General features: G+C 38.4%; 6 protein-coding genes across 7 annotated transcripts; 4 read left to right on the forward strand and 2 right to left on the reverse strand.

Annotated features, from left to right (window-relative positions):
* Positions 1–1116: 1116 nt before the first annotated feature.
* On the forward strand, positions 1117–3215 carry LOC103957228. The gene is made up of 3 exons (XM_009369355.3): positions 1117–1410; positions 1700–2468; positions 2643–3215. Exons 2-3 carry the CDS (start codon positions 1794–1796, stop codon positions 2937–2939), a joined length of 972 nt encoding a protein of 323 aa, XP_009367630.2. The 5' UTR covers positions 1117–1410; positions 1700–1793; the 3' UTR covers positions 2940–3215.
* A 2149-nt stretch (positions 3216–5364) lies between these two features.
* On the forward strand, positions 5365–9646 carry LOC103957227 (F-box protein SKIP17). Its single transcript, XM_009369353.3, has 13 exons — positions 5365–5682; positions 6362–6537; positions 6738–6932; positions 7015–7125; positions 7204–7289; positions 7365–7486; positions 7698–7762; positions 7839–7911; positions 8030–8092; positions 8191–8255; positions 8380–8454; positions 8598–8863; positions 9251–9646. The coding sequence occupies exons 1-12, from the start codon at positions 5386–5388 to the stop codon at positions 8809–8811; spliced, it is 1542 nt and encodes a 513-aa protein (XP_009367628.2). The 5' UTR covers positions 5365–5385; the 3' UTR covers positions 8812–8863; positions 9251–9646.
* Positions 9647–11215: 1569 nt separating this feature from the next.
* On the forward strand, positions 11216–12343 carry LOC103957231. The gene is made up of 3 exons (XM_009369359.3): positions 11216–11520; positions 11901–12042; positions 12170–12343. The coding sequence occupies exons 1-3, from the start codon at positions 11231–11233 to the stop codon at positions 12251–12253; spliced, it is 516 nt and encodes a 171-aa protein (XP_009367634.2). The 5' UTR covers positions 11216–11230; the 3' UTR covers positions 12254–12343.
* LOC103957232 (pre-mRNA-splicing factor 18-like) lies at positions 12340–14189 on the reverse strand. Its single transcript, XM_009369360.3, has 2 exons — positions 13226–14189; positions 12340–12869 (listed from the first exon to the last, which is right to left on the reverse strand). The coding sequence occupies exons 1-2, from the start codon at positions 14063–14065 to the stop codon at positions 12459–12461; spliced, it is 1251 nt and encodes a 416-aa protein (XP_009367635.2). The 5' UTR covers positions 14066–14189; the 3' UTR covers positions 12340–12458.
* An 871-nt stretch (positions 14190–15060) lies between these two features.
* LOC103957233 (N-terminal acetyltransferase B complex catalytic subunit NAA20-like) lies at positions 15061–17401 on the forward strand. The gene is made up of 6 exons (XM_009369363.2): positions 15061–15221; positions 15299–15389; positions 16069–16201; positions 16592–16661; positions 17003–17063; positions 17139–17401. The coding sequence occupies exons 1-6, from the start codon at positions 15144–15146 to the stop codon at positions 17228–17230; spliced, it is 525 nt and encodes a 174-aa protein (XP_009367638.2). The 5' UTR covers positions 15061–15143; the 3' UTR covers positions 17231–17401.
* Positions 17402–20132: 2731 nt separating this feature from the next.
* Positions 20133–26200, reverse strand: LOC103957280 (ent-copalyl diphosphate synthase 1). Of its 2 annotated transcripts, none has more exons than XM_048586742.1 (15): positions 26083–26200; positions 25206–25283; positions 24982–25061; positions 24571–24877; positions 24263–24446; positions 23871–24085; positions 23593–23713; positions 23378–23490; positions 23017–23243; positions 22274–22389; positions 21826–21924; positions 21503–21718; positions 20928–21051; positions 20560–20763; positions 20133–20455 (listed from the first exon to the last, which is right to left on the reverse strand). In XM_048586742.1, the coding sequence occupies exons 1-15, from the start codon at positions 26183–26185 to the stop codon at positions 20234–20236; spliced, it is 2409 nt and encodes an 802-aa protein (XP_048442699.1). In that variant the 5' UTR covers positions 26186–26200; the 3' UTR covers positions 20133–20233. The 2 variants fall into 2 exon arrangements, with proteins under 2 accessions (XP_048442699.1, XP_009367698.2); XM_009369423.3 differs by having other exon boundaries at positions 24982–25070.
* Between the last annotated feature and the right edge of the window lie 363 nt (positions 26201–26563).

Here is a 26563-nt window from a genome sequence, read left to right on the forward strand (position 1 = left end):
TAAAAATAGATTGTAAAACTAAAATAAAATAGTATATGATTATGCTTTGAGATGTGATATACACACATCTCATTTTACTTCTCACACATCTTTTTAATTTTCGACCGTCAAATCGGCACACCCCTTATGCTTTTTACTATTAGAAATCATGGATGGTGACAACAAATTGAAACCAAAGAATTAAAATGTTGGCATAACAAATGCATCACATCAATTAAACGCGCATTGCCATAAGCATGTAAATTTAGCATTATGTTGTCTCTTCCCTTTTCTTTTTTTCACTTTAACAAAACAACTTTTGATTTTTGTTGTATTTGCTAAAGAAACATTCCTTGTCTCACTTGACAAGGTGAGTAGGTGACAACAAATTATGGAAAAAGTACCAAAAAAGGGGGAAGTTCTCGCAATGCCCTCGAACTTTCAATTTGGTAATTGAGTTCCACCAATCTTTTGAAAATATCGTCAAATCTGTTAACTTTTTTTCGTCAAATTAAGGGTTATTTTCATCTGTTTGAATGGAGAAAGCAGAAAAAGCGTGATGTTTCTTATTATAAACGGCAGGTTGACACATACTTTTAAAGATTATGAGACAAGTAACCAAATCGAAAGTTGTGAAGGCAAACTAAAACAAAATCATAAGTTGTGAGGCATTGTTGAAACAAAATCATAAGTTTGTGAGGCGTTGCTGAATTTTTCTGTAAAAGATTCATGCTGAGGAAAATTTCAAATGTTGGTGTGTTTTTTATTTAAACTTGAGTACAACAAAATGAATATACTGCTCTAGTCACGTTAAAGTTTCAAATATATGTTGTTTGTATTTTCAGCTCCAAAAATGCAATGCATGTGTAATATCAATTATGACGTTTTTATTGTGTCCGAAATACGATGCGATATGTCTTATGTTAATATACAAGTAGAATGAAATTTTTTTAAGTATTTTTTTTACTTATACAATAACATATGATATATATGTCTGTATTTCGAGCCTATTGAAAAATCTTTTGTCGGTTAAAAGGAAGGAGGGGAGGGGTGGTCCCATTTATGATTCTTTCGGTTATGGACAAAGAACGAAAGAGTGCCCAATTGGCCATGAATGAGGGAGGACTTTTTTGTTTTTGGTCATTTGTGTAACGTAATATGTAAACCCAACCTTTTCCCAGCAAAATCCAAACCCTTTTGCAATTTTAAGCCCCCCCTTTCCTTTTCAGTTTATTCTCTCTCGAACCTCTCCCCATGTGACTTCATCTCTCTCTGTCAATTCAGTTTTTCAATTTCTTATCAAAATTCTGGTTCTTTTTCTGGACCTCAAAAGGCAAAATCCCAGATAAAGAATGAACAACTTTGAAGCTGCAGGTTGGAAAATCTGAATGATGGGCGCTTAGGCTCGTATCAAGTTTTGAATTTTTGAAGGTAGGTGTTCTTTTCTCTTTGGAACCCATTTTTCTGCCGCCCGCATTCTTTCATTTCACCTCAAATTGCATGCATTCGGACTGGCGGACACACTGTTCTAGCTAACTAGCGTAATTTGTCATCTATGTTGATTGGTGGAGTGATTTTCTCTGTGTAACCCATTTTTCTGCTGCCTGCATGCTTTCTTTCTCACCTGGAGTTCTTGGCAAAACTCGAAACAACCTGAAAGAAATTAGCCATCTTTCATTTCTTGATAAAAGACGATATTCTAAACAGCTCTAATCTACAGGGAGGGAATTTATACTTTGGTGCAAGAGGACGGACACGCTACCTAGTCAACTGGCATAACTCACGTTTGCAAGTTGTTATCTTGTTGTTGATCGATGCTTATGATGAGGGACTTCCCTTCTTGTTTTGGTGAAAATGGTGTTCAAGTTGCAGATTTTTCATCATCATCTTCTTCCTCAAAAGCCACAAAAGCTGCCCAGAACTTGGTTTCCTGCGTCTACCAGTGCAAATTAAAGGGCAGATTGTGTTTGATCACTGTGACATGGACCAAGAATCTGATGGGGCAAGGCCTTGCCATTGAAATCGACGATGCAGCCAGTCATTGCCTCTGCAGAGTTGAGATTAAGCCATGGATTTTCTCCAAGAGAAAAGGGTTGAAGAATTTGGAGGTGGACTCTACCAAAATTGACATCTTTTGGGATTTAACAAATGCCAAGTTTGGTTCAGGACCTGAACCATTAGAGAAGTTTTATCTAGCTCTTATGTTTGATCAAGAAATTGTTCTGTTTCTTGGGGATTTGAAGAGGGAGGATTTCAAAAGCCCTGCTGGGTCCAATTCCAAGTCCAAATCCAATTCCAATTCCAAATCCAAATCCACAGCCGAATTCGTTGCGAAAAGAGAGCACATTTGTGGGAAAAAAATTTATGGAGCAAAGGCACAGTTTTGTGATTTGGGCAAAACCCATGATGTGAAAATTGAGTGTGAAACTGCAGGTGGCCTCCATGAGGCATATCTTGTGATCTGCATTGACAGCAAGACTGTATTGCAGGTACATTTTCGAAATTAGGATTCAGTCAATCAATATTTTGTGCGTTACAAATAAGTTAATGGGTGCCTGCCTAAGTCGTAAGTGGGGCATTGACCTAAGTTGAAAAACAAGGTATCCACTCACGAAACCAGAAATATGAAATTATTTTATTGACCTAAACATTTCGTGATGCAGGTGAAGAGGTTGAATTGGAAGTTCAGAGGCAACCACACAATTGTGGTAGATGGGATGAGAGTTGAAGTGTTTTGGGATGTGCACAATTGGCTGTTTGGGAATTCAATGGGAGATGCAGTTTTCATGTTCCAAACTTGCCTCAATGTTGCTGCAGATGAAAGCAAGAATTTATGGACTGGTTTGCCAGTTCTGGATCCTTCTGTGTTCACTTGGTCTTCTTCCTCTGAGCAGTTGAGAGAGAACCAGTTGCAGGATTTTGGGTTCTCACTGGTTTTGCATGCTTGGAAGAATGAATAGAAGTAGAAAAGCAAGAAGTTATGTTTTCAGTTTTTGGGGTTTTACAAATACTTAGGCGTCAAAATCGAGCGTAGTAGTGTTTTAGGATTCATACAGCCGACCTCACTTAATGGAGTAAGGTTTTGTTGTTGTTGTTATTATTGTCGGGGTTTCACAAATACTTGAAATGAAATTTATGTTTTTGGCTTGGAAAATAACCTTATATATACACAAACTATGAGTCTTTACTCTCTTGTTTTATATCAACATAATTGAAGGATATTGAATTTCGCTTCCGATTCTCTTTTTCTTGACTCTTCTCTTTATTTTCGTTATTGATTCTCCTTTAGCAATTTCATATCAATGGTATAAACAAAGAGAGAATGCAAGGGGAGAAAAGGTGAGTGCAGGAACGCAAATTTGGTTGAATGCGAATGACAAAGTATCACCACTTTTATATCATTTATTATCATTGTTCACGCTCCATTGAAAAAGAAAAGAGAGTGCAAATACAACATGTAGCTAGAGTGGTTAAAAATTATGTGTAGATATATGCATTATTCAGTGGTTAGGACAAATTTTAGAGTTTAACTATCGAATCACGTAGTTATGCAGCTACACACATAGAAAGAGGTCAGATATATTGCCCTTTCTCCCGTCTCCACCCATGATCCCACCAAATTCTCTTTAAATCGGTCTGCGGTTGAAGAAAAAGAGTAATTGGTTTGGTTCAGTCTCTTAGTTTAATCATGAAACTTGACTTTGATGGAGAAAACTTGAATGGTTTGCGTGTTTGATGTGTTCTATGGACATTGAACAATTACGGTTTCTAGTAACATGTTATGTTTGTGTTAAATTCAATATTTAAGACCATCTCTGGTCCATTTAGAGTAAAATATAGATGTATAAAAGTAATCAGTACTATTTTAGATCAAATTAAAACATTTTTTAGTACATCGATATTTTTACATTATAAGGAGGGAGAGTTCGGTTAAACCACATAATAGACAGCCTAATTTGGTATGCGTTTGAAGAAAAAGAGTAATTGGTTTGGTTCAGTCTCTTAGTTTAATCATGAAACTTGACTTTGATGGAGAAAACTTGAATGGTTTGAGTGTTTGATGTGTTCTATGAACATTAAACAATTAAGGTTTCTAGTAACATGCTATATTTGTGTTAAATTCAATATTTAAGACCATCTCCGGTCCATGTAGAGTAAAATATTGATGTATAAAAGTCATTAGTACTATTTTAGATCAAATTAAAATATTTTCTTTAGTACATCGATATTTTTATATTACAGGGAGGGAGAGTTTGGCTAAATCACACAATAGACAGCCTAATTTGGTACAAAATTCGCCATCCACAAGATTCAAGCCTAAGACCTCTAATTTTCAAGTAAAAATGAATATCACTAGACCGCAGTACTGAGCAGCAATTAAAACATATTTAATTCTGTAATATTATGAATTGAGATAGTGAAGTTGGGTTTACTTATGTTGCAATTGCTCCTTTTAATTATTTTGGGCCTTATGGCATGTGATATCCTCTAAACCTTGGGCCTCTAGCTCACATATAAATTGTCAGTTCAAACTAAAAAATTTGTCTCTATGACTAAAATTCTAATGGCATGTTTATTTAAATGTGTATCAAAACTATTTAGAGTTTTTTCTTCTACTCTTTTGCTATTATTTCAAGTTGGTGAGTTGTTCTGATTATCAAGATTTTTAATTCACTATTATGTTCTATATTTAAACCTTTCTATTTTCTTTGACGTAAATTAATGTAGAATATTACTTATAATAAAAAAATTTATAAGTGTTTAAATATAAACTGTTATTAGCATTTTAAAAATTTTAGTTTACACTCCTTATAAGTATATTTTTCTTTACATATTGGAGTGCAAATTGAGAATTTTTTAGTGTCAATAACAATTCTCGTTGCAATTACTACAATTCTTACTTCAAGAGTTTAGTTTATCTTATTCAGCTTCGGTCATATCATTTTTTTAATTCAAAACTTTTCACCATTCCAAAAATGTAAACATGCCATGAATAATTTTTACCTATTATGGTAGATGCATTATGACAACGAGATAAATGCTAAAGAAACTCTATAAAAAGTGATATTCTTTATGGATTATTTGTCACTTCACGTTTTTGACATATAATGTTGGCACAGAAATCAACGTTAAATTGTAAAGTGATATATAGTTTATAGAGAGTTTCATTTTTGAAATAATTCTTTTAATATTTTTCATGACAACAATATCTTAAATCAATTATGCATTCGTATACTTTAACATTATTCGTATTACAATGTGCAATCGACTTGACGTAAAATGATGACGTAAGAATGAATGATGTTATGGAATCTAGTAATGGTTGGAAGCAGAAAAGTAAAAGAAGAAAAGCATTTGATGCAGTGATAACGGGGCTCCGATACCGTGCTGCACAGCCCGTCATCCATGGCGAAGCGACCCTGCCCCTCCCAAAACCCTAGAGCCCCGAACCTCAACCAGCTCGACCGCGACCACCTCCTCGACACATTTCTCGAGTTCTCCGACTCGCCGCCCTTCACCATCGACCTCTCCTTCGAGCGCCTCCTCGAGTCCCGGGCATCCGACGCCGATCAGACCAAGCTCATCGACCGCGCCCTCCAGTTGGGCTCAGTCCTCCTCGAGGCCGCCAAGCGCTCCGCCAGGAAGCGGGACTCCAAGCACAACTCACTCGCCTGGGTTCTCCCTCCCGACCTCACTATCAAGGTACGCAGAATCGAAATCGAACTGAATTGAATGCGAATCCGGCGGGTTGATTGCGTAATTTGTTCGGATTTTGGGGATCGATTTGAATAGAAATGTTGATTTTCGTTTTTGGGGCATGTGAAACTGAAGATTTGATAGTTGCATTTTGGTTGATTTGTGTTTGTGGGTTGTGTTTAATTGCCTGATCACTGATATTTCTGCTGCATAATGATTTGATTCAACAATTCATATGTGATTCTTTGTGATTACTGATTAGTGTACCCCATCAAATCGAAACCGAAAGTATGATTGGCATTGGCGTGAGGCTGGTATTTTCTCATATATTCTGTGGACATGTCAATCCGTGGGTAATGTTCAGGCGAGGGGTTTGCAAATACCAAGGATTTAAGCTCAATTAGTTAGAAATGCACTACGAAATATTAGAAATGCACTATGAAAGGAGACATGTTCAAATCCCTTCCTTATGTATTTGTAATGATCATGTAAAGCATTTCAAATCCGCTATCTAATGTTTTCTAGTTCATTTCTAACTGATTTGGCCCAAGTACAGTGGCACTTGCTAAACCCTCATCCAAAACTAGTTTTAGGGTCAAACTTTTTTGCATGCCAGAAGTACTTTATTTGTCGGAATTTAGATAGGAAATACATGCATTATCTGAGTACATGTGCTGATATGCAGGTCTTTTCCATGCTTGATACACAAAGCCTATGCTATGCTGCAGCTACTTGTTCAATGTTTTATAAATGTACCATGGATCCCTCTTGTTATGCCAATATTGACTTGACAACAGTTGTCCCAAAAGTTAACAATGCGGTAGTTTCCACAATGATCCACCGAGCTGGGAAATCTCTCCAGTAAGAGTTTTCAACCCAACAAAAACTTCAATTTTAACAGTCTGCTCATGCATTTGTGTCAAGTGAAAGCTTTGATGCATCTCTGTAGTTTACAGTTCTAATCTCATACTTTATTTTAACGCTAATTTGATGTTGCATTAGCATATGATAGTCTCATTTTCATAACATTTTCCCGTCTATGTGTCCGTCTTAATATTCAGGTCTCTTAAGCTTGGGGTAGTTCCAGGCCCAACTACACCAATTGGATCTTGCCAACCGTTAGTTTATACCATCAGGAATTCTGTAGACGTGTCCAACTTTTCATGGAATGATAAGAGATCTCGACAAGGGAAGGAGTCATCCATTCTTTCTAGATCCTGTTTAAGCCCTTTATGTGGGAACATTGATACTCCAGGGTATGCTTGAATTGTAAGACTTTGAAAATTTTGTTTTTGCTACTTACTTGTTTATCTTATACTTTCTTTTGCTTGTTGTAAGGACTCTTCTGAGGAGGTTGCACCTTTACAATATTGAAAGAATGGATACTATGTCACTCTGTGGAGCACTAATGGCTTGCCCATTTCTCATTGATTTGGAGATTGTTGGCCTGTAAGTTCAGTTCTTAACATTATGTAATCTTGTTTGTTGGATTACACTACGGGATTTTTGATTTTGTGCAATCTTCAGTCATGTTGAATTGAGGCAAACATTGCTGTCAGTGAGTGCAAACTGTCAATCAATAGAGCGTCTGTTCTTTGAATCTTCAAAATCAGGTATTGCACTTCTTCATGAGGAACCCCACCTTATGTTCTCAGAATTTATTCTTACACATGTTTGACAAATCCCAGGTAGAGATGACAGTTTGAAATCACCAACTTGCGTTGATCTGGTGAACAATTGCCCTCATCTAACATCATTGGCCTTCAGAGGGTTTAAGTTGCATGATTATAAAGTTCGTATACTTCTTAAGGTATGTCTTGGGAAATTCAAGAAACATTACCCCCGAGTATCATATTATTTTGTGTTATAGTAGAATCCTAACAATATGTAGATAGAATTGCTACATGAGTTATTACATATTGAGTAAAGGTCTGGGAGCAGTAATACATTTGACAACAATTTTTTGGTGAAATAACTGCGTTTTGTCAGACTGGAAATCTAATGTCTGGGTACTTGTTCAGGGACTTAAGAAATTAAAGTACGTTGATTTTTCAACTTCCTACTCGATCACTGGATCATTTTTAAGGTCAGTTATCTTTGATAGAGGAGATTTTTTATTAAGTTTCTGTATCATAGATTTATTGAAACTTCATATTTTTCAGGAACCTTGGAAGCAGCACAGGTGGGAATCCGCTGGAAGTCTTGATTCTACGGGATTGCATGCATCTCAAAATGGTGAGCATTTTTTTTTATCAATTGTTTTTTTTTAACAAGGTGAGCACTTCGGACTGTGCCTCTACAATTGTGCCTCTCCTCTCTTTCTCTATCTGAAGCCTAAATTGTAATTTTGAAGGTGGAGGCAACTCGGTTTTTGACAGCTATTCTTGCTGGGGATTTCAAGTTCCTTAGACATCTTGTAGGTGTATAAAATATCATCATATTCTTGTTGTGTAAGCATGCATGTAAAGTTCTAGGGCTCAAAGTGGTGTTTACTTTTCCTATTGCCTCAAACAGGATATATCTAACAGAGAAGGCTTGGCGTCTGAGGATGACTGGATTCAGAGATGCCACACCTTAAGGTAATGGACTAGAGCTTTCCCATCTCTTAAACCACCACCTTACTGAAGGTGGGATTTGATCTTCGGTTCCTATTGTGTCACACAGAGATTTTAACAGTGAATTGTTTTGTCAATTTTGTTGCAGCACCATTCCCTCGAAGCGGGTGTTAGAAGAAAGGCCCAATCTCTGTCTGCTGGCTGAGTTTCCACCAGAAGGAAGGTTTGCTTACTCTTCAACTGTTGTATTTCAATGGAACTTCAGCTTTGTTGTTCTATTTTAGTTTTCTTTTTCCAAATATAGAATTAATAGGTCTTTGAAAATTGGATTATCATAGTTGTCTCTGGTTCTGAATGTGTTTGCAGTTACCCAGACATGGACCCAATGTTTGACAGTGAGCCATACAGTGATCTCAGTCTGCCTTCGGCATCACAGATGAGCAGTCCTTTATCTGATGGTTCAATGTTCGTGAGTTTTTCTGAGAGCAGTTACAATAGTGATCATGGTAGTGGCAACGAGGATGCTCGTTATGTAATTTATGATGAAAGCTCAGACGAGGTAGACTATGTGGCCGTGTAGGAGAAAACCAAGCATGGCAAGGATTGGAATCTGTGGCCGCCAAATGGATCATGTACCCCTCTCTCTCTCCCTCACCCTCTCACACACACACACACACACATGCAAATTAATAAGTTGCAGAGTGATCTTTTTTGTGATTATTTTACATATTGCATGAGCTCATGCACTCATGCAAGACGAAAGTTCTGCAAATTAGAGTAGGCTAACATGCTCGAGGTGTGCATATCACACATAAGCATACATCTTGCAACAATGTCGGTTGTTCGTATGTTGTTTTGAACTATCTCATCTCCCAATGAAGCGTGGGATTTTAAATGATTCGTAGCGATAAATTAATCATCAGCTCTATTTATCTTGCACTTAATATTATCTTCATTGCACGACAATCTGTTATTGATTTGCATTACTGATAGTTCTTTCTTTGTGATTCCTCTAACAGAGTGCCTTTTTGTGCCTACGAAGTGTAAGATTTGAAGCCCTATACGAGATCTAGCTTTAACTATGATCGAAAAATAAGACTCGTGGACACTAGGTGTACTGCCATCACCCTCCTTGTCCATCTAACAACCGTATGTGGCCAAACCTAGGCTCGTATGGGAAGCTCCCTGGTGGACTTGTTCTTTTCTCGTCCGCGTATCTTCCAGTATACAGAGTAACATGGTCTTCGAAGTATACTGTTTCTATCATTTCTTTGATGTCAACGTATTTGTTAGCCTATCCGTTGAGCATGAGTTCGTTTTGTACGTAATTATTAAGATCCCTCAACTATTCACCAAAAGAAAAATCTCTTGAAACTGATTTTATTGTATCTGATGAATTTAGTTATCTTTCTTCATGCTCGCATTTACTGTTTACCAGAAATGTATCTCGGTCACCCGATGATCAAGAAATTCATGGTCACGCGCCCTTTGATTTGATATCAACTTTTGAAATCAAAATCATTGATGGGCGACCAAAAAAGCAGGATCGTGAGAATTTCTTATACATTGAGGGGAAATTGTGCCAAAAATTACCAATTACCCAATATTCTGGTGTGGGGACGTATTTCAAACGGCGTGTCTTGAGTTTGATTTTTGGCTTAGTGAATAACAAAATAGTGGTTAGAAAAGATTGAAATGACTTCGTAAGTCTTTTCGGTTTCAGAAAGAATAGATTATTGACGAAGCCAATAGCTATATCCTTTTTTTTTTTTTTTGAAGAAAAAAAAATAAGTCTGGTGTTGGGTGTATCCGCGGGAAGAATTTAGTGGGTGAAATTATCGTACCCAATAATGTAGTGTGTGTTTAGTGTGAATGTAAAGCAGATCAGAGAAGCGATGGCAAGCAGTGGCAGTGACCAACCATCGCCACCCTACAGGCCGTACCGCCACCTCAGGATCCTCCCCGGTCACGAAAACGCCATGTCGTGCGCCAAATTCCGACGCCAGCCTTCTGGCCTCGGCGTCGCTCGACAAGACCGTTATCCTCTAGTCCGCCTCCTCCCTAACCCTCCTTCGTCGCCTCTTCGGCCACTCCGAAGGCATCTCCGACCTCGCCCGGTTATCCAACGACCGCACCCTTCACATCTGGGACGCTCGTTTCTCCGTCGGTGAGTGCGTTAAGACCCTCCGTAGCCATTCCGATTGCATCTTCTGCGTCAATTTCAACCCCATTCTCGAGTGCATAATAGAATTTTCGTGGTCTTTTGCCTACTAAAGGACAGAAATCCATCCATCCGTTGAGAAAATGCAGCTTATTCACCGGTGCATTGTAGAATTTTTGTAGCTTTTGGCTACTAAATTTCATACTCACTAGCGAACTAAGCAGAGAACTGCATGTGCGAGTGAGGCTAATTTACCGTAGCATGTTCGTCCCTTTATATCCAGATTCGAATTTCAATTTTTTTTTTTTTTTTAAATAATATCAAAGTAGTAAAAAGAAAGAACAATATTTGGCTACTCAAAGATGAGTATGAACTCATACTCAAAACTCTTAATGTTTTAATTACAGAGCTTTGTGCTTATGATCAGAATTGTTCATACGATGAATTACATTGTAAAGATCATCTTTGCAAAAAATAAATTAAAACTAAGATCGTTTAATCAATCTATCGTAGCAAATACATAGACAGTTTGTAATGCTTTTACCAATACCGTTCATTTGTTTTTAAACAATTTGATAATTAAACAATCTTAGTTTTAATTGATTTTTTGCAGATGCGATTTTTATAGGATAATTTATAATATGAATGGTTCTAATTATAAACACAAAATTTTATAAATTGACAACGAAGATAAATTTTGAAAAATTTTAAGTAGAAATTTTTACTCATTTTTTAGTAATAAAGCATTGTTAAAAAAGAAAAGGGAAAAAATAGAGTAACAAGCAAAGCATTATTATATAGCAAACAGATATTTTGCTTATCATGACAATATGACAAAATGGGAACTCTATCTCTCTCCCCTCTTCTCTCCCTCCATTCTCCACCACGACCCCGTCTCGCCTCTGCGCAAACCCATCTCTGCAACCCCGTCTCCGGCCCACACATCTCCGTAACTTATCCGAAGCCGACGAGATTTCGCAGCGAAAATGTCGTCGTCTTTGGCAACAATTCAATCGACCCGAAAGAGTCTCAGTTCTTGGACGAAGACGGAGTTGTCGATGACATGGATGGCTACATGAACTACCTTTCTCTTGAATACGACTCCGTTTGGGACACCAAGCCATCCTGGTGAGCCCTTCACCCTCTTCTCGCTCTTCCCTAATTTCCTGTTGCTTGTTCTAAATAAGGTTTTTTCGTATTGTTTTGGACCGGTTCGGTTCGGTTCGGTTTTTATTGTATTCGTCTTAGCTTGGGGACACTGTTGGAATTGAATTTCAGGTTACCCAGTTAAGGGTCTGTTCCGGAATGCTAATCTAGAAAGCACTTTTGCTCATAAGAGCATTAGTTAAAAGCACGTCACTTCTTTGGAAAAACACTACTTCCAAGTGCTTTTATACAAGTGATATCAGAAGCGCTTTTGGTTATTTGAAAAACGCTTATAAATCATTTTAAAAGTACTTCCAAACAGACCCGAAAGAGAAATAACAAGGTTCTCTGGTTAATCTCAGGTGTCAGCCATGGACAATTACGCTGACTGGAGTGGTAGTGATTGGTGGTAGCTGGCTGATTCTGCACTCAGGAGTAGTGACAATCTTGGCAACCTTACTAATTAGCACCTGGTGGTACATCTTTCTCTATTCTTACCCTAAGGTATGTGGGCATCACTCCCTCTATTATTTGTTTTCTTGTTTTCTCTTCTCGGTGGGCAAATTCGCTACCCTAGTCAACTGGCATAACCCACGTATGCATCTAAAGTTTCTGTCATTTTCGTTTCCAGGCGTATGCAGATATGATTGCCGAGCGGCGGAGCAAGGTGAACAATGGTGTTGAAGACACTTTTGGTTTTGGGAAGAGCCAATAATCTCTGTTCTCTCTGTCCCTCTCCATGCATTCACAATGATTGTAAAACAATCTTAATTTTAAGGAATAGAACTACGAGATGTTAAATCCAGATGAATATCGATTAACGATTTCGATTGAATTAAAGATGCGAACTATCTTCATAACGAAGTTTCAGTTTGATTGTGCGCTGAAAAAATTCACACAAATATACATGACTAGATTTTCTATGGAGCCGGCAGTATCAGAAGCCTTTCCTCCGAAACCTGATTTCCGCTAGAGGCTGCCCTCTCCTCCGATGCTAGCAGAGACTGCAAGTCGCTACCATTAGCCAAGCTGTTGAACTCCACAGCTTTTGAAGGCATGGCTGGGTAGCGTCGTTGGCAAAAGGTCATCAATCTCTTGATTGACTGCAAGTACTTCCGAGTTGTCTCGTCATTCATGATATGAGCCACACTGTTGGTGTAAATCTTCTCACGGGCAGAACGTTCGTGGATACCAACCATAGTGACACCAATTGGCCAAGGGGCGTTCCCAATAGCCAGCTTGATGTACTGGTCCATTGCAGCTAGGTAGTCTCGCTTCATGCAGCACCGAACCACCACCATCAACGCTATGCGAATATCATCTTGAAGGATCTGCAAATCGAATACAACAATTCAATGCTCCATATCCAAAAATCAAATGAACTAAAACTATACAATCCAAAGAGAACTACAGCAATAAAAAAGCACAGGGTTTTGACATTCTACGCTCAATTGTGAGAAAAATGTACACCTAAGAGCATACCTTCGAGTTCTTTTCCTAACTTGTTATTAAGTCGATATGATTCTCACACTTAAAAGCGTAGTCTTCGTTGTCTATTTCCGAGTTCTTTTCACGCAATGTCTATTTCCAAGTTCTTTTCGCGCAATGTATATAAGTTGAGCGATTGATCATTGAGCTAAATATAATCGAAACAGAATGAAAACACAGAAAGCAATAATCAATTTACCTTCTTCCTGCAGAACTTGAACAGAGGATGCAAGTAGCGGGCACATTGCTTGAATGTAGCAACCATGGACTTCCCCTTAGCAGTTCTCCTCTCCGCATCCGGCATCTCGCGCAGCTCCTGGTTCCATTCATTCAACAGCTTCTTGAAGAACACCAAGATCTTATTTTCATCACACAGCTCCTCGAAATTCGTCTTCATTCGCTTCAAATCCTTATCAGCATCGACGCCGCTAGAGCACCCATCTGCGCTCAAATCGTCTTCCCGGACCCCGCCCTCACCATCTTCCACGCCACCATCAACCTCCGTCTTCTGCCGCTTGCTCACAAGCCCCGACTTCTGCCGCTTCCTCAGCTCCGCAATGTCGCGAAGGAAATCGTTCGTCTGCCCCTCCGTCATGTCGCTGTCGACCTCGAACAGACCAGCCTTCAACACGTACTTAAGCCGGTCGAGCCGGGCGTCATCATCCTCGCCGAAGAGAGTGATCGGCTGCTTGAGGAACCGGAGCCGGCGGACGACCTCCTGTTTTGGAAGGTTCATCTTGTCGATGTTCTGCTCATCGGTTAACGACTTCGACGCGGTGGCATTGGAGGATGCATTGGCGGAGGAAGAAGCTGCGGCGGAATTGGAATTCGAATTAGCGGCGGAAGAGTAGTTTGCGGAGGCGGTGTTGGACGCGGCGGCTTGACGCTGGGCTTTGGCTTCTAATTCGCGCTTCTCTTGCTCCCGAAGCTTCTGGGTTTGCTTCTGCTCGATCTCGGAGCGCTTAAAGAATCGCTTGCCGCCGGTGTCTTCTTTGAGCCTCTGCCGTTTCTTGGCGATTTCTTCCTTCAGCAGGTCCATCTAGGGTTTTGAATGGGATTTCGGATTTGGGGAAGAAGACGATGATTTGATTTTCCTGAATTAAATAGATCGAGAAAGCCATAAATACTTTTTGGTGTGGGGTAGTAAACGGAGCGCAATTTAGGTTTTCGGTTCGGGTCTAAAATAACCTAATGAGAAAATTGCATGAATGGCACTTGAACAAAATCCTTTTATGAATGAACCACCCAAATTTCACATTATTTTACAATTGGCACCCATACTTAAGGGCATTCTCGTCATTTTGTACACTGGGTCACTTGAAGTTGGATCTATTTATGAAATGTTCTTCATCTACAACCACGAGCTGGTAGCTCAGTAGTAAATGGTAGATTATGAGGATTCTTTCAAACTAAAAACTGGAGGTTTTGGGTTCGAAACCCACTGCTAGTGTGGAAGCCAGACTTGTGGCTAGAGAGGTTGAAATGCCTATATGAGTATTCTCAACCCCAAAAGAGGTGGATAACCGTGACTTGCCACTAGTTGTCTCCCTTTTAAAAAAAAAAATGTTCTTCATCTACATAGATTTTAATGTAAAACAACACCATTTTAATTTATATATATATGCCCTTTATGCAAAAGGGATCCTCATTTTATATATATATATATATATATATATATATTAGTAAACACATGAAAAATTAGTAACTAAAATACAGAACTTTAATTCTCATAATTTATTAATTCATGAAAATAAAAAATAAAAATAATTTCAACGTATTAAAATCAAAACTCAGAACATTTTACGTTTATGTTGTGCCTAGTTTAGCAGCAAAAATGACGAGAATGCTCATTGAAAAAGGCGCACGTTTTTTACGCGTGCCATTGTTTAATAGAAAAGTGGATTTAAATGGATGAGGGTGGCAAATTGTAAACAATATGAAGAATGAGCACTTAACTGTTAATTTGTATAGTTAAGGCGCTGACTGGGAAAATATTAAGGGGCCACTATGCAAATTCCCCAAACCTCATTGTCCTATTTGTCCAGCGGTAAAACCGACCCGAAATCCCGGTCGAATTCATTCAACTATTCAAGCATCCAGGAGAGAGAGGGAGAGAGATGACGACGATACGCAGATTCTGCTGCAATGATCTTCTTCGATTCAGCTCTGTGAATCTCGACCACCTCACTGAAACCGTAAAGTTCTCTCCTTTTTCTTCTCCAATTTCCTGAAATTGTTGTGCAAATTTCTAATAAATCTGGTGATTTTGCAGTTCAATATGTCGTTTTACATGACGTATTTGGCGAGATGGCCCGACTACTTTCACGTTGCCGAAGCACCTGGACACCGAATCATGGGTTACAGTAAGCACACCAAATCTCTCTCAAATTCGCTTTCGCCCCTGCAAATTTACATTTGTTTTATTTTCCGTAATTACAAATTCTATCTTGCAATCCCGTTTGTTACTGGTCGAAAGTTTTGAATTTTAAGTATAAAAATGGAGGGTTAATGACTGAATAAGAAGTTGGGAACTTAGGAGTAAGCTTTTTCTTCTATGCTAGATTTGGGTGAAAGGAACATTGTACTTTAATTAGCACTTCACTTGGTATACAAGTTCCGTTTCGTTTCTCTGTCGTAAAATTACTAAGTTTGTTGTATCGATGTTGGTATAAATTTGTTTACTTGGTTGGACCAATTACCAAGGTTGTGGGAGTAGAGGTTTCAGATTAAGAAATGGGTCCTTGTTGTTTAGGGTACGGGGTGTGCTAAGAATCAAATTTTGCGCAGCATTTTATTGAGCATCTAAGATAGGTTTGTATGACCGATTGTTCTAAAAAGCGGTGTTGTGAGGCGTGTGAGATGTTCACTCATTTATTCATTCAGGTTAGGTAAGAATAGAGGTTGGATGTTGCCACTGGGCGACCGTTTGTTGGCTTTCTTCTCGAGCTAATGTGATTAGCTTCTCTTTCTCTTTTCCTTCTAAGCTTTGTTTTTAGTTTTGATAGGTGTATAAATAGCTATCTGGTTTTGATTTGATTGCAGTTATGGGAAAGGTTGAGGGGCAAGGTGAGTCATGGCATGGTCATGTAACTGCGGTAACCGTTTCTCCAGAATATCGCAGGCAGCAACTGGCCAAGAAGCTCATGAACTTGCTTGAAGAATTCAGCGATAAGATGTAAGAGGGGCATACCTTGATTAAGATTAACTTTCAATTCATATATCAATAGTTTTCTTTGTATGGAGTAGAAACTTGGGCATCTTCTTGCACAAATCATTATTTTGCAAATTGCAATAATGGAAAACCTGATCATAGTTTTTCTTAACACGCTCAGACATGTTGATAGGTGAAATGATCCTATGACTATTATGACGTCTGTTTTTTTTTATGTTGTTCTATCTTATCGAAGTGAGCATTGAATTCTCCACCATCTTTTGAGTCTCGTAGCATTTCATCTTCTGAATCAGTTTTTAGGTTGAGAACAATATGAAGTGTTACCGGGTTGTGTAATTTTTCAGTCTTTTTCATATATGCATCAGCTCTTTAACGAGAAGTTTCTTTTGGCAGTGATAAGGGATACTTTGTTGATCTTTTTGTGAGAGCATCAAACACCCCTGCCATAAAGATGTATGAAAAGGTAATGTTTCATTAACTGTAGAGATGGTTTGCATTGTATTGTCAACCAAAATTGAAATGAGCGGAAAGTAGGTTCCCTGTATTTCTAGCGTACTTTCCATTTTTACGATTTCGTTAGGAGGATCTTGTTTGTTGTACAGATATGAAAATAATTCCTTGAACATCAATATAAGAATGGGAACCTTTTGAGAACTCCATGTGGAACATAAGTATATGATTCGGGGGTTCTATGTGAGTTTTGTGGGAGCCAGACATGGATTGACTTGGATATTTCTGGAATTTCCTTTGGGACAAGTGATGCTCATTATCTATCTTGTTTTCTGCTTTTATTTTTTCCCACAGCTTGGTTATGTAATCTATAGACGAGTGCTACGGTACTATTCAGGGGATGAAGATGGGTTAGGTGAGTCGCCCCCATCCAAATTTCTTTATGTTAAACTGTGTGGCCTCTCACCTATTGTGATTGTGGCTGTTTCAGATATGAGGAAAGCATTATCTCGGGACGTTGAAAAGAAGTCAATCATTCCCCTCAAAAGGCCAGTTACTCCTGACGAATTAGAGTATGACTAAATCTGTTTTCTCCTGCTAAGTGTTATGATGATGATGCGTTACATTGTGCTTATGGCTTTTTGTGAAACTGAGGATCCCAGTGTGTGATTTGGATGAATATTACACTAAAACGTAGCGGATTTGTTACAATTTTGTTATTGGGTGATTGCACCATGTGGCCTCCCTACTGAAGATTATCTCGTGTATTAGCGGTTTCAAAACCTCTGAAGCATCTCATTTAAAATAAATTTTTCTCCAAATTTAACTTAGAAAAGAGAAGAGAAGGGGAAAAAAAAATCTCCAAATTTGGGTTCGATGTGTACAAAATCGATTTCATTTGATTAGGCGGAAGTCCATCGAGATGATTGGGAAGTGGGTTGCTGCAACTGAAATGTTGAGATCCAGTCCAAATGAGTTGCCCGTAAATCTTGTTTATTTGGCACTTTTTACCTTTTAGGAAACCTAGCCTAAGCTAAATGGGCTAAATGTTATGTCTCCTACGGTCCAACCAAAACGCCTAGAATCCCTTTTCATTTGACTTTCATGGAAGAAAAAGAAGATGAAATTGCTTGTGATAGAAATCCAGGTAGGAACAAGTTGATAGGATCCCCATTTTACGTGCTCATGGACCTTTTGCGGAGAAATTCTTTGGTTTGGCAGGTGGAACATGTATATGTCTGGCCATACACACAAATAGAGAGACCACTCTATTTTTATAGTAACATGTAGTGTACAAATAGAGAGACCGTTATATCTCACAAATTGTATAGTGACATGTAGTGTACCATCTAGTGTGCTGGTTACACTGAAAAATCTCTCCATACACACAAATAGAGAACCCTCTCTACATTGAGGTCCTAATAGCCTCTATGTTGGTCCCACTCTTGATGCAAGGGGTATTGTTGAGTGGCCGGACAGGTCACGCGGTCCACGCGTCAGACCCATGAATACCATATCTCCCTCTCGTGGGGGGCCTAAAAAAGGAAAAGGGAAATGGGATTTCTTTTTATTGTCATATTTGGCTAAGGGTGTGCAGTGCACCCACCATGTTGCGGGAGGTGGGCGGAAATGACATGTTTGCCGCTTGCGCAACAAAGTAGCAACTGAAGATATGCCTCACGTGCCCTCGTCATGATCCAAATTGAACCAACCATCAAAAGCCACAAAGCAAGATATGGGGGATTTTTGGGGTGGTGAAGCACTTTTGCCGAACTGGGTTAATCTCCAAAAGCATGGTCATATTGCTTTTGGCGTCTCATGCTTCTGATACTCAAAATCTTCCTCCTGCTTTTTTTTCCCATTCAAAGCTCTTATAGCCCATTGTCATTGTCTGTCGTGGCCCTCAGATCAGATCACACTTCCGCGGTTCCACTACATGCACACCCACCATCCAATCTCGTCAAGTGCTTTTTTGGATTAAGATAAAAAAAAAAAAGAAGGGAGTACATTTTAAGGACTCCATTCCATGATTGAACTCAACCACGGAGGGACATCATGATGCCAACCATCGATCTATGCTCTCTCTATACCTTATGTCTTTGCTTTGGTAGACCCTTCTTGCCTTTACATTCATGGGACCTCACTTCTTGATGTGATATGACTGCCATTTAGGAGAGATTATACCCTACAATCGGAATTGGGGATACGTAGCCTTGCGTTATAAGATGTTATTTAGCAGAGAATTTGCTCTACACGTATGTCTACAACACTCGTTATGTGCATTACCTCTTTAGATAATAGATCTTAAGATGTGAGATGTGGGGATTCGGTGAACTTCCACCTTTGGGTGAAGGCCAATCCAGGAACTGTTTCATGGGTTATGTATGCAAATATTGTCCACCATTGTTAATATGCTTACACGTAGCAGGAAACCATTAAATCAAGGGAGTTTTAACGAAAATCCCATGGTACTGTTCACTTTAACGAAAAACCACATTTTTACACTAAAAAGTCAATCCTGGTACTATTCACTTTACCCTTTATTTTGTCCTTATCATTAAAACTCTAAGTTTTCAAGCCATTTTCATTAGTTTTCTTTTAAACCAACAGGTATGAAAGATATGAAACTCCTTACAGAACTAAACTATTTGTCCAGTAACCACATTTGTGCAAACCACCGTATATACGATCCTCACTGAGATTGGCTGCTTCGAAAAATATCAGCTTTAGGTATTCATGCTAACAATATATGTTGAAAATTCTTCAGTTCTTTTTCCGTGTTTGGATTCGACTTGAGTTGACGTTTTCCTGGAGAGTGTGAGAGTGTTTGTCTTGGCTATTTTTGCTTTGGTATTCATGTGCTAGTTAAGCTCGTAATTAACAGTTTGTTTACTCACTAATCATGGTTGCTTTTACCACAGTTTTATTAATTTGGTTGAAATTGATGAACTCATTTTTTTATGATAATTTTCATTTGGTTTGCCGCAGGGGTTTGATGGACAGACAACAATGTCTATCTCATTCGATGTGTCCATCACCTTTTGTGTTTTGTGTTTCTGCCCTTACTTGTTTATATTTATTCTATAATTTGTAATTATTGATCTTGATGCATGCATGGTGCATTATTTTGCTTCTCATTTTAATCCCATCATGCAAGTCTTCATTCCTTGGACAGTTGAATTAGCTCTAATAATTTTTTTAGCTTAACTCCCGTGACAACTGTTAATGTTAGTGAGACTTCAAGATCAAATTCTATAATAAGTCCTGAAACAACGTCGGGTAAATAACATCGGGTGTAATAATAGTCGAGCCTAAGGATTGTTCTCTTTTAAGTTTGTAAGTGTTTTTTACTGTGAAACCCTAAAACCGTGTTTAAAGTGTTGTCGTGAAAGGGAACAGCCCTAATTTTTCCTTCTTCACTTTCATTGTTTCTCCCCCGTTGTGATTGAGGAACACATCAGATACCACACAAAAACAAAGAACATGCGCAATGACTTACTTTTACTTCCCTTTCTGGGTTGAACTGAGTACAAATGCAATGACTAAAAGAGGCATTGCTCTGGGGCCTAATCTTATACACAACAATCAGAATACTCTCTCGAACAGTACTTTGGTAAGGTGGCCATTGATTGTTCCAGGATCCGAGCATGCAGAGTAGTAAAAGCTCCTTGCAACCGTGAAAAAGGTTTGCTTGATCGAAGATTCTATGGCACCATTTAAAGGCTTTTGCAGCACCATTTGCACAAGCTGCTGCATCTCTGGTTCGATTTCCTGAGCTGTCTTGATGTAGCTGCCGTTTTCATTCACCTGAGAAAATAAAAGAGAAAAAAAAATATATAAAAACAGCCTGACAACATAAAACGTGGAGAAAGGAGCTAACCCTAATGCAGAAATAGGTTTAATTTTCTGACCTTATGGTTTTGGTTTTGGTAGCAGCGAAGTTTGTTACAAACTGTGTTGGTGATCTTGAAAAGTTGCTCATGCTCTGGACTGGACAACAACAGCCCGTCTGAAGGCAAAAGGCCGGCGGTTTGATTTATCATTTCGACCAGCAACTCGGCTTCATCTTGGTGCACATCTCCTTTCTCTTGCCACTTCAGAAGCCACTTTTCCCACTGCATTTTTATTAAAAAGGAAAAAACAGAAGAAAAAAAAATCAAAATTAAAGTTTTAGCTAGGGATCAGTAGAAATGTTTAATTTCAATAGTTGGGTAATGCACATAGAGATTTGGCAGCCAAACAAAGCCTAAAAAAAGTGGATGTTTTGCTAGAAACTCACAGCTTGGCGTAGAGGGTTGCTGATGTCTTGGCCATGCGCCACCATGGCGTCCAACGAGAGGCAGTGTAGGGTTGTCAGCAAGATCTCAATGAGTCCCTGCCCTTTCTTGTTGGTATTCATCTTCCTGTAACACAAGCCACATGTAAATCTGCCTCATCCAAAATGCCTAAAACTCTTCCACGACAACGGAAAATACAAGGGTCGTTATTCTATGTACGCAATTATTCCTTGTAGACAAATAACAATTTAATACGCAAAAATAGCGAAGTAGTGTTTCTCGACAACAACCATAGTGGGTATCAGTAGCTTCCATCATGTGATGCAGAAAGTAATAATTGGTAACATGGATGGTGTGCATTATTACTAGATCTAAATCTTGGGACTTCCACTTTTGCGTAGATTATTTGGTGCTTTGTATGACACTATTATTTGGTCAAAGATTTGTCTGTGTTTACCTAGTAGCCTTTTGTTGGGTACCCTAGCAATGAACCCTACTTTTGGAATTGGCACAAATGTGTCTGGCAGATGAATAAGACCCCAAGAGACCAAACAACAATTGTATAACATTCACTTACCTAGTTTTGAATTCATGTACAAAGGCCTTCCTTTGCTCAGAAGTTCTTTCTCTGAAATGAGACCCAATTGTCTCAGTTAATGACGTCGTTTTAGCCCATGCAAGTCGTTCGTTGGCTCTTTCCGGCTCGAAAATACTCGATGCCGCAACAAAATAAGCCATGAGGAGGCTTCTTGTGCTCAATCCATAGTTTTCAAGTTTACATTCAGCGTACCACCTGCATATATATGTCGTAATTTAATATCGTATACATGCAAAAAAATCAAGTCCCAAAAATTAATAATAATTTTCTATTCATAAATATAATATTATTAGGTTTTATACTTTTGAATGTTGTCCCATTCGATCAGATGCAGTGCTTGGCAATTGTTGTAATCCAGTTTTGCCAGGTCGAGATACAAATTGTTGTTTACGTAAGGCATCCTAGAACCAAACAAGTCGTTAGATTCCAAGTTCAAAATTATTAGAAAATATCAAATAATTAATTGAAATAATTAGTTAATAATTAACTATTCATTCGGGTAGTCCTATATGCTGTCCCCTTACGGGGGCAGATCATCTGTTTGATTTTTTTTTTTTTTGGTTGAGTATATCGATATTTTTTACATTAAAGAGTGAAAGTTTGGTTAAACTACACAATAGGCAGCCTAATTTGGTATTGAATTCGCTATCTACGACATTCGAACCTAAAACCTCTCACTTATAAGTGAAGAGGAATACCATCAGACCGTAATACTGAGTGACATCTGTTTGATTAATTAAATAAAAATACCTGTAGAGAGTCTTGCCAATCCAGACGTCATCACGGCCACCGTACTGCTGGATGTAGAATCTGGTCTCCAGCCGAGGTAAGCTCGCATACCATGGAACATCTAGTGCGTACCCAACCTGTTTGATTTGCCCTCTCTCTTTAGAATATTCTTATTATATTTTTGGAGAGTACAATAAGACACGCATAAATCTTAATAAAAAGACAAATCGCGGTTGTAAGTTGCTTTACACATCGCAAAGGGACGTTATTATTTTTCGGGTATATTTTCATATTCTAATATGAGTAAGACGACAATCTTAATGTAACTAGAGTATAATATCAACTTTTTTTTTCTGACCCTTTCTCTTTAGAATACTCTTATTTATTTTTGGAAAGTAGGATATATGGAACATACGTATATGTATACTCTTTCGCATTCTTTAAAGGAAGTTTGTGATAGCAATATGTGACATTACAAATTTTATATTATAATATAAACAGACAACAAGTTTAATATTTACTGTCAGTAATGTAACTAGCTAGAGTATAACATGAACAAAAGGTTTTGTGTTATAAAATAAATTGGTAGCATATACCGCATAAAAATATGACCTTAACGGAAAATTGCTTGGCATCTTATTGATTTCTTTTACTGAAAAGTAAATTTGGAATTCGACCCGAAATTGAAATGAAAAGACTGAAACGCCCCTCTATTTCTCTCATTAAAAATGAACTAATTTGGAAAATTGATGTTTTATATATACCTCGCCGGGCAAGTCCTTCGTGATGATCCATTTGTCCAGCAGCTCATTAGAAGCTTGTTTTTCCCTCAGAAATTTGGTTGAAAAGTCCTTAGCTTCCTTAAGGATTGTCTCTCCCGGGAACATCACCTGACTAGCCCTAAGCAAGTTGTACATTCCAGTCACAGCTTGTGTGGATTGCCCAACCAAGCAGATGAATTCATTGCCCTTCTTGAAATGCTTAAACACATCTGTCCTCATTACCAAATTAGGTTGATTAACAAGATTTGTTAACTAAACCAACGAAAGTAGAAACATATATACCTTTACCTATGCATGCAGATTGTTACAGTAATATTACTACACATGGCGTAACAAAACTTACCAGGAGACACTTGGTGGCCATGCAACCTGAGTAGTCTGAATGCCATGGCTGTGTCATCAATATCCTGAACCTCCGAATTTCTTGCCCAACAAATTCCTTTCTCAGTCCAATATCTATAACAGAAAATATATTTGTTAATTTTATTTATACGCTATGCGACAATGAGACAGTCAAGCTGAAAAACTAGTCAAATTAATGTAAGTTGTCGAGCGCACCTGCTTACGTAATTAATACATTCCTTAAGCTGCGGCTCGAAATACCTAGAGATTCCCAAGCGCTGCAGACGATCCACAACCCATACGTGTTCGAACAAGTCAACTGGGTATACATTAGGTACTGAAATAAAATAGAAGAAGGTAATTAGGGTCATCATTCGGCTCGAGAGGCCAACTTTGGTCAGCGAAGTCACAAATGGCATGCATGCTGTTAAACTGTTAAACAGATTTTTGGATAATACTATTTATTTGCACGCAAAACTGACACACTTGCTTACCTCCGCCGTTGAACTTGCGAACAGCTTTGGACAAATAATTCATGCAGTTGGGGTTTTTGGTTTGCATGAGTGCATAGGCAGTGGAGGCTGGGGAGAACAAGAAAGAGCCGTCTTGGGACTGCAGTTTTAGAAGTTTTTCCCAGTCCAAACCTGCCATTCCTTCCAAGCTGTGGAGAAGTGTTGTGGGCACTTTGTGCATTATTTCCCTCGGTATCCTATTCCCCATACCCGCGCACACCCAGGATTAATAATTACACCATGTACAAAAGTTCACAGACACCCAGCAGACCAAATTATAATATATCCACAGTGGATAAGGTTTCTTTATAATTAATTTGAAAAATAACAAACTTAAAAATTCCAAAAGTTTATGAGACTTGTGTGCTATGTACCTTGTGAGCTTTAGATCTCTCATGGCGTAAATCTCATGCAACACAGCACAATCATCAGGCACGTCCAGGTTTAAACTCCTAGCCATTTCGAGAACCGAAGGAAAAGCTACTTCGAACCCGATCGGCATGTGTTCGGCATTCTCGTTGCCAAGCTTGCTTATGTTCTTCTTGAAATACGTCATTCCTACGTGTACATCGGCCAAAAAAAAAAAAAAGGGTCACAGTAGATGACCCAAAAATGACCGGATAAGATTCCAAACTAGTCGTTAGCGCTGTATTGACTTATTGACCGGTTAGTTAGCGGTTACCTTTTTCGCACTTGTCAGGATGAACGTTCCATGATTTGAGTGCGACAACGCAAGCTATGGTGTTGATGATGCGATCATGAGCAGTGAAGATCTCACTATCTCCCCAAGAACCATCTGGGAGTTGGTTGTTGGCAATCCACTGGAGGCTGGATGGGAACTGTGGCAAGCCACTTCTTTCGACATCCTCCACTAACGCCACCCAAGCGGTGTCGTACGCCGAAATAGTAATCTCTCCGTCATCCATCGACTCCACCATCGATTTGATGGTCTCCACATGTTGCTTGATCTTATTAATTTGTCCAAAATCCTTTCTCAAAACAAAAAGGAAAAATCAGAAAAATAGAAGAAAAAAATTGAAGTTGAAAGAAAGGTAAAATATTGTTGAAAGTAGAAATGTAGTTTTGTTAGTACCTCAGGAGCTTCGTCTCCTTCTATGTCATCCTCCACAATCTCATGCCACTTTATCACTGGCAGACCATTTTGCAACACGTCTGCATATTCTGATCGTACATAGATAAGGATATATAAAACTGTATGTATATATTTACGAAGCAACCACAGTAAAAAGTAAAAAAAAAAATGTAAAAAAAGGAAAGAAATAATAGAAGTATAAAAGAATACTATAGCATGATCACCTTGAGTGCGGGATTTGGAAACCGCACTGCATTTGGATCGAAAATCTCTTTTGTCATTAGCGCCAAATAGCCAAACACCTGTAAGGAAAGGTGGTGAAAACTTAATTACTGTAACGGAAATAACATTAATTGGATAAATGAAATTTAATTACTGTGACGTAAATCACGTAAATGGGACAAAGACAAAGGTCTAATGCAAAGAAACGGTCGCAGAGAGTATGTGGCAGTTGCTTGCATGGTGAAATATACGAGGTTTTGCCAAATACAGAGGAGAATCCAAGACAGCACACCTCATGGAAGTTCAAGAAAAAGAAGACACAGAAAAGAAGAAGACAGCTTCTAGCTATCTCTAAAGAGAAGATCGTATTCAAGAACAGAGTCTAATACAACAAAATAATATATGAGAGAAGTTCATAACTACAATTAGCAAGATTTTTTGTGATAAAACACCAAACTATTAAAACTCAAAAAATGATCGGAATTTGAGAAGATCTTCCTCTGCATGCAAGCCGTGAAACAAAGAAAGTCCAACCAGTTTTTTCTTGAATTTTCTGGGGAACCAAACATACATGGAAGAAAATGGGAAGGAAAATGAAAAGAAAATGATGAGAAAACAAGATCGATCGGAACAACCAGAGATCGACAATCTTGTAGATGTTTAAATAAAACCCAGTAGGGAATTTAAAAGAAAACAAGGTAAAAGTGATCATATGGCTGAGAGAAAGGGTAGAAAATAGAAAAGGTCTGGAAGTATTTTTCTATCTTTTGTTTTTTTTCTCTGTAGGGAAAAAAGAAAGCAAAGATGTGTGGGTCGGAGAGAAACTTAAAAAAACAATAAAATAGATTATGCAAAAAATGAAAAGTTTTGGGAACTCACCCGATAAATATTTTGGTTGATTAAAGGCAGAGAAGGATGAGGTGGTGGGTCGAAGAGTTAGAGGAAGTGCAGAGAGAAAAAGTTGGGTGGAATGAGAAGACATGATGATGGTGGGGAAATTGTGGTTTGCTGCGTGGAGGAAGTAGAAGTAGCGAAAATATGATAGAGAGAGAGAGAGAGAGAGAGAGAGGACAGGAAGGGACTTCCCAAGAGATTCCTGCTAGGAGGAAGGTATCATCCACATCCAAGAGAAATATGGAATTGAGGGCAGTACTGCCCTTTTATTTTATTTAGGGTTGGTGATCGTTTCAAATTTAGAAAAATGTTTGGTCACATAAAACTTCATATGGGGGAGATTTATTTAAACGGGAATGTATCATATAGTTTGTATTTTTTGTGGAAATTAATACCTGAAATTTCCAATTAGCTCAATGAATATTATCCACCATTAATTCATGAACAGTCACATTTGGATGAATAT

This window comes from the organism of the source record quoted next, unplaced genomic scaffold (genome assembly GCF_019419815.1).
Source record: "Pyrus x bretschneideri cultivar Hongxiangsu unplaced genomic scaffold, Pyrus_bretschneideri_v1 Contig25, whole genome shotgun sequence".
NCBI classification, from domain to species: Eukaryota; Viridiplantae; Streptophyta; class Magnoliopsida; order Rosales; family Rosaceae; genus Pyrus; species Pyrus x bretschneideri.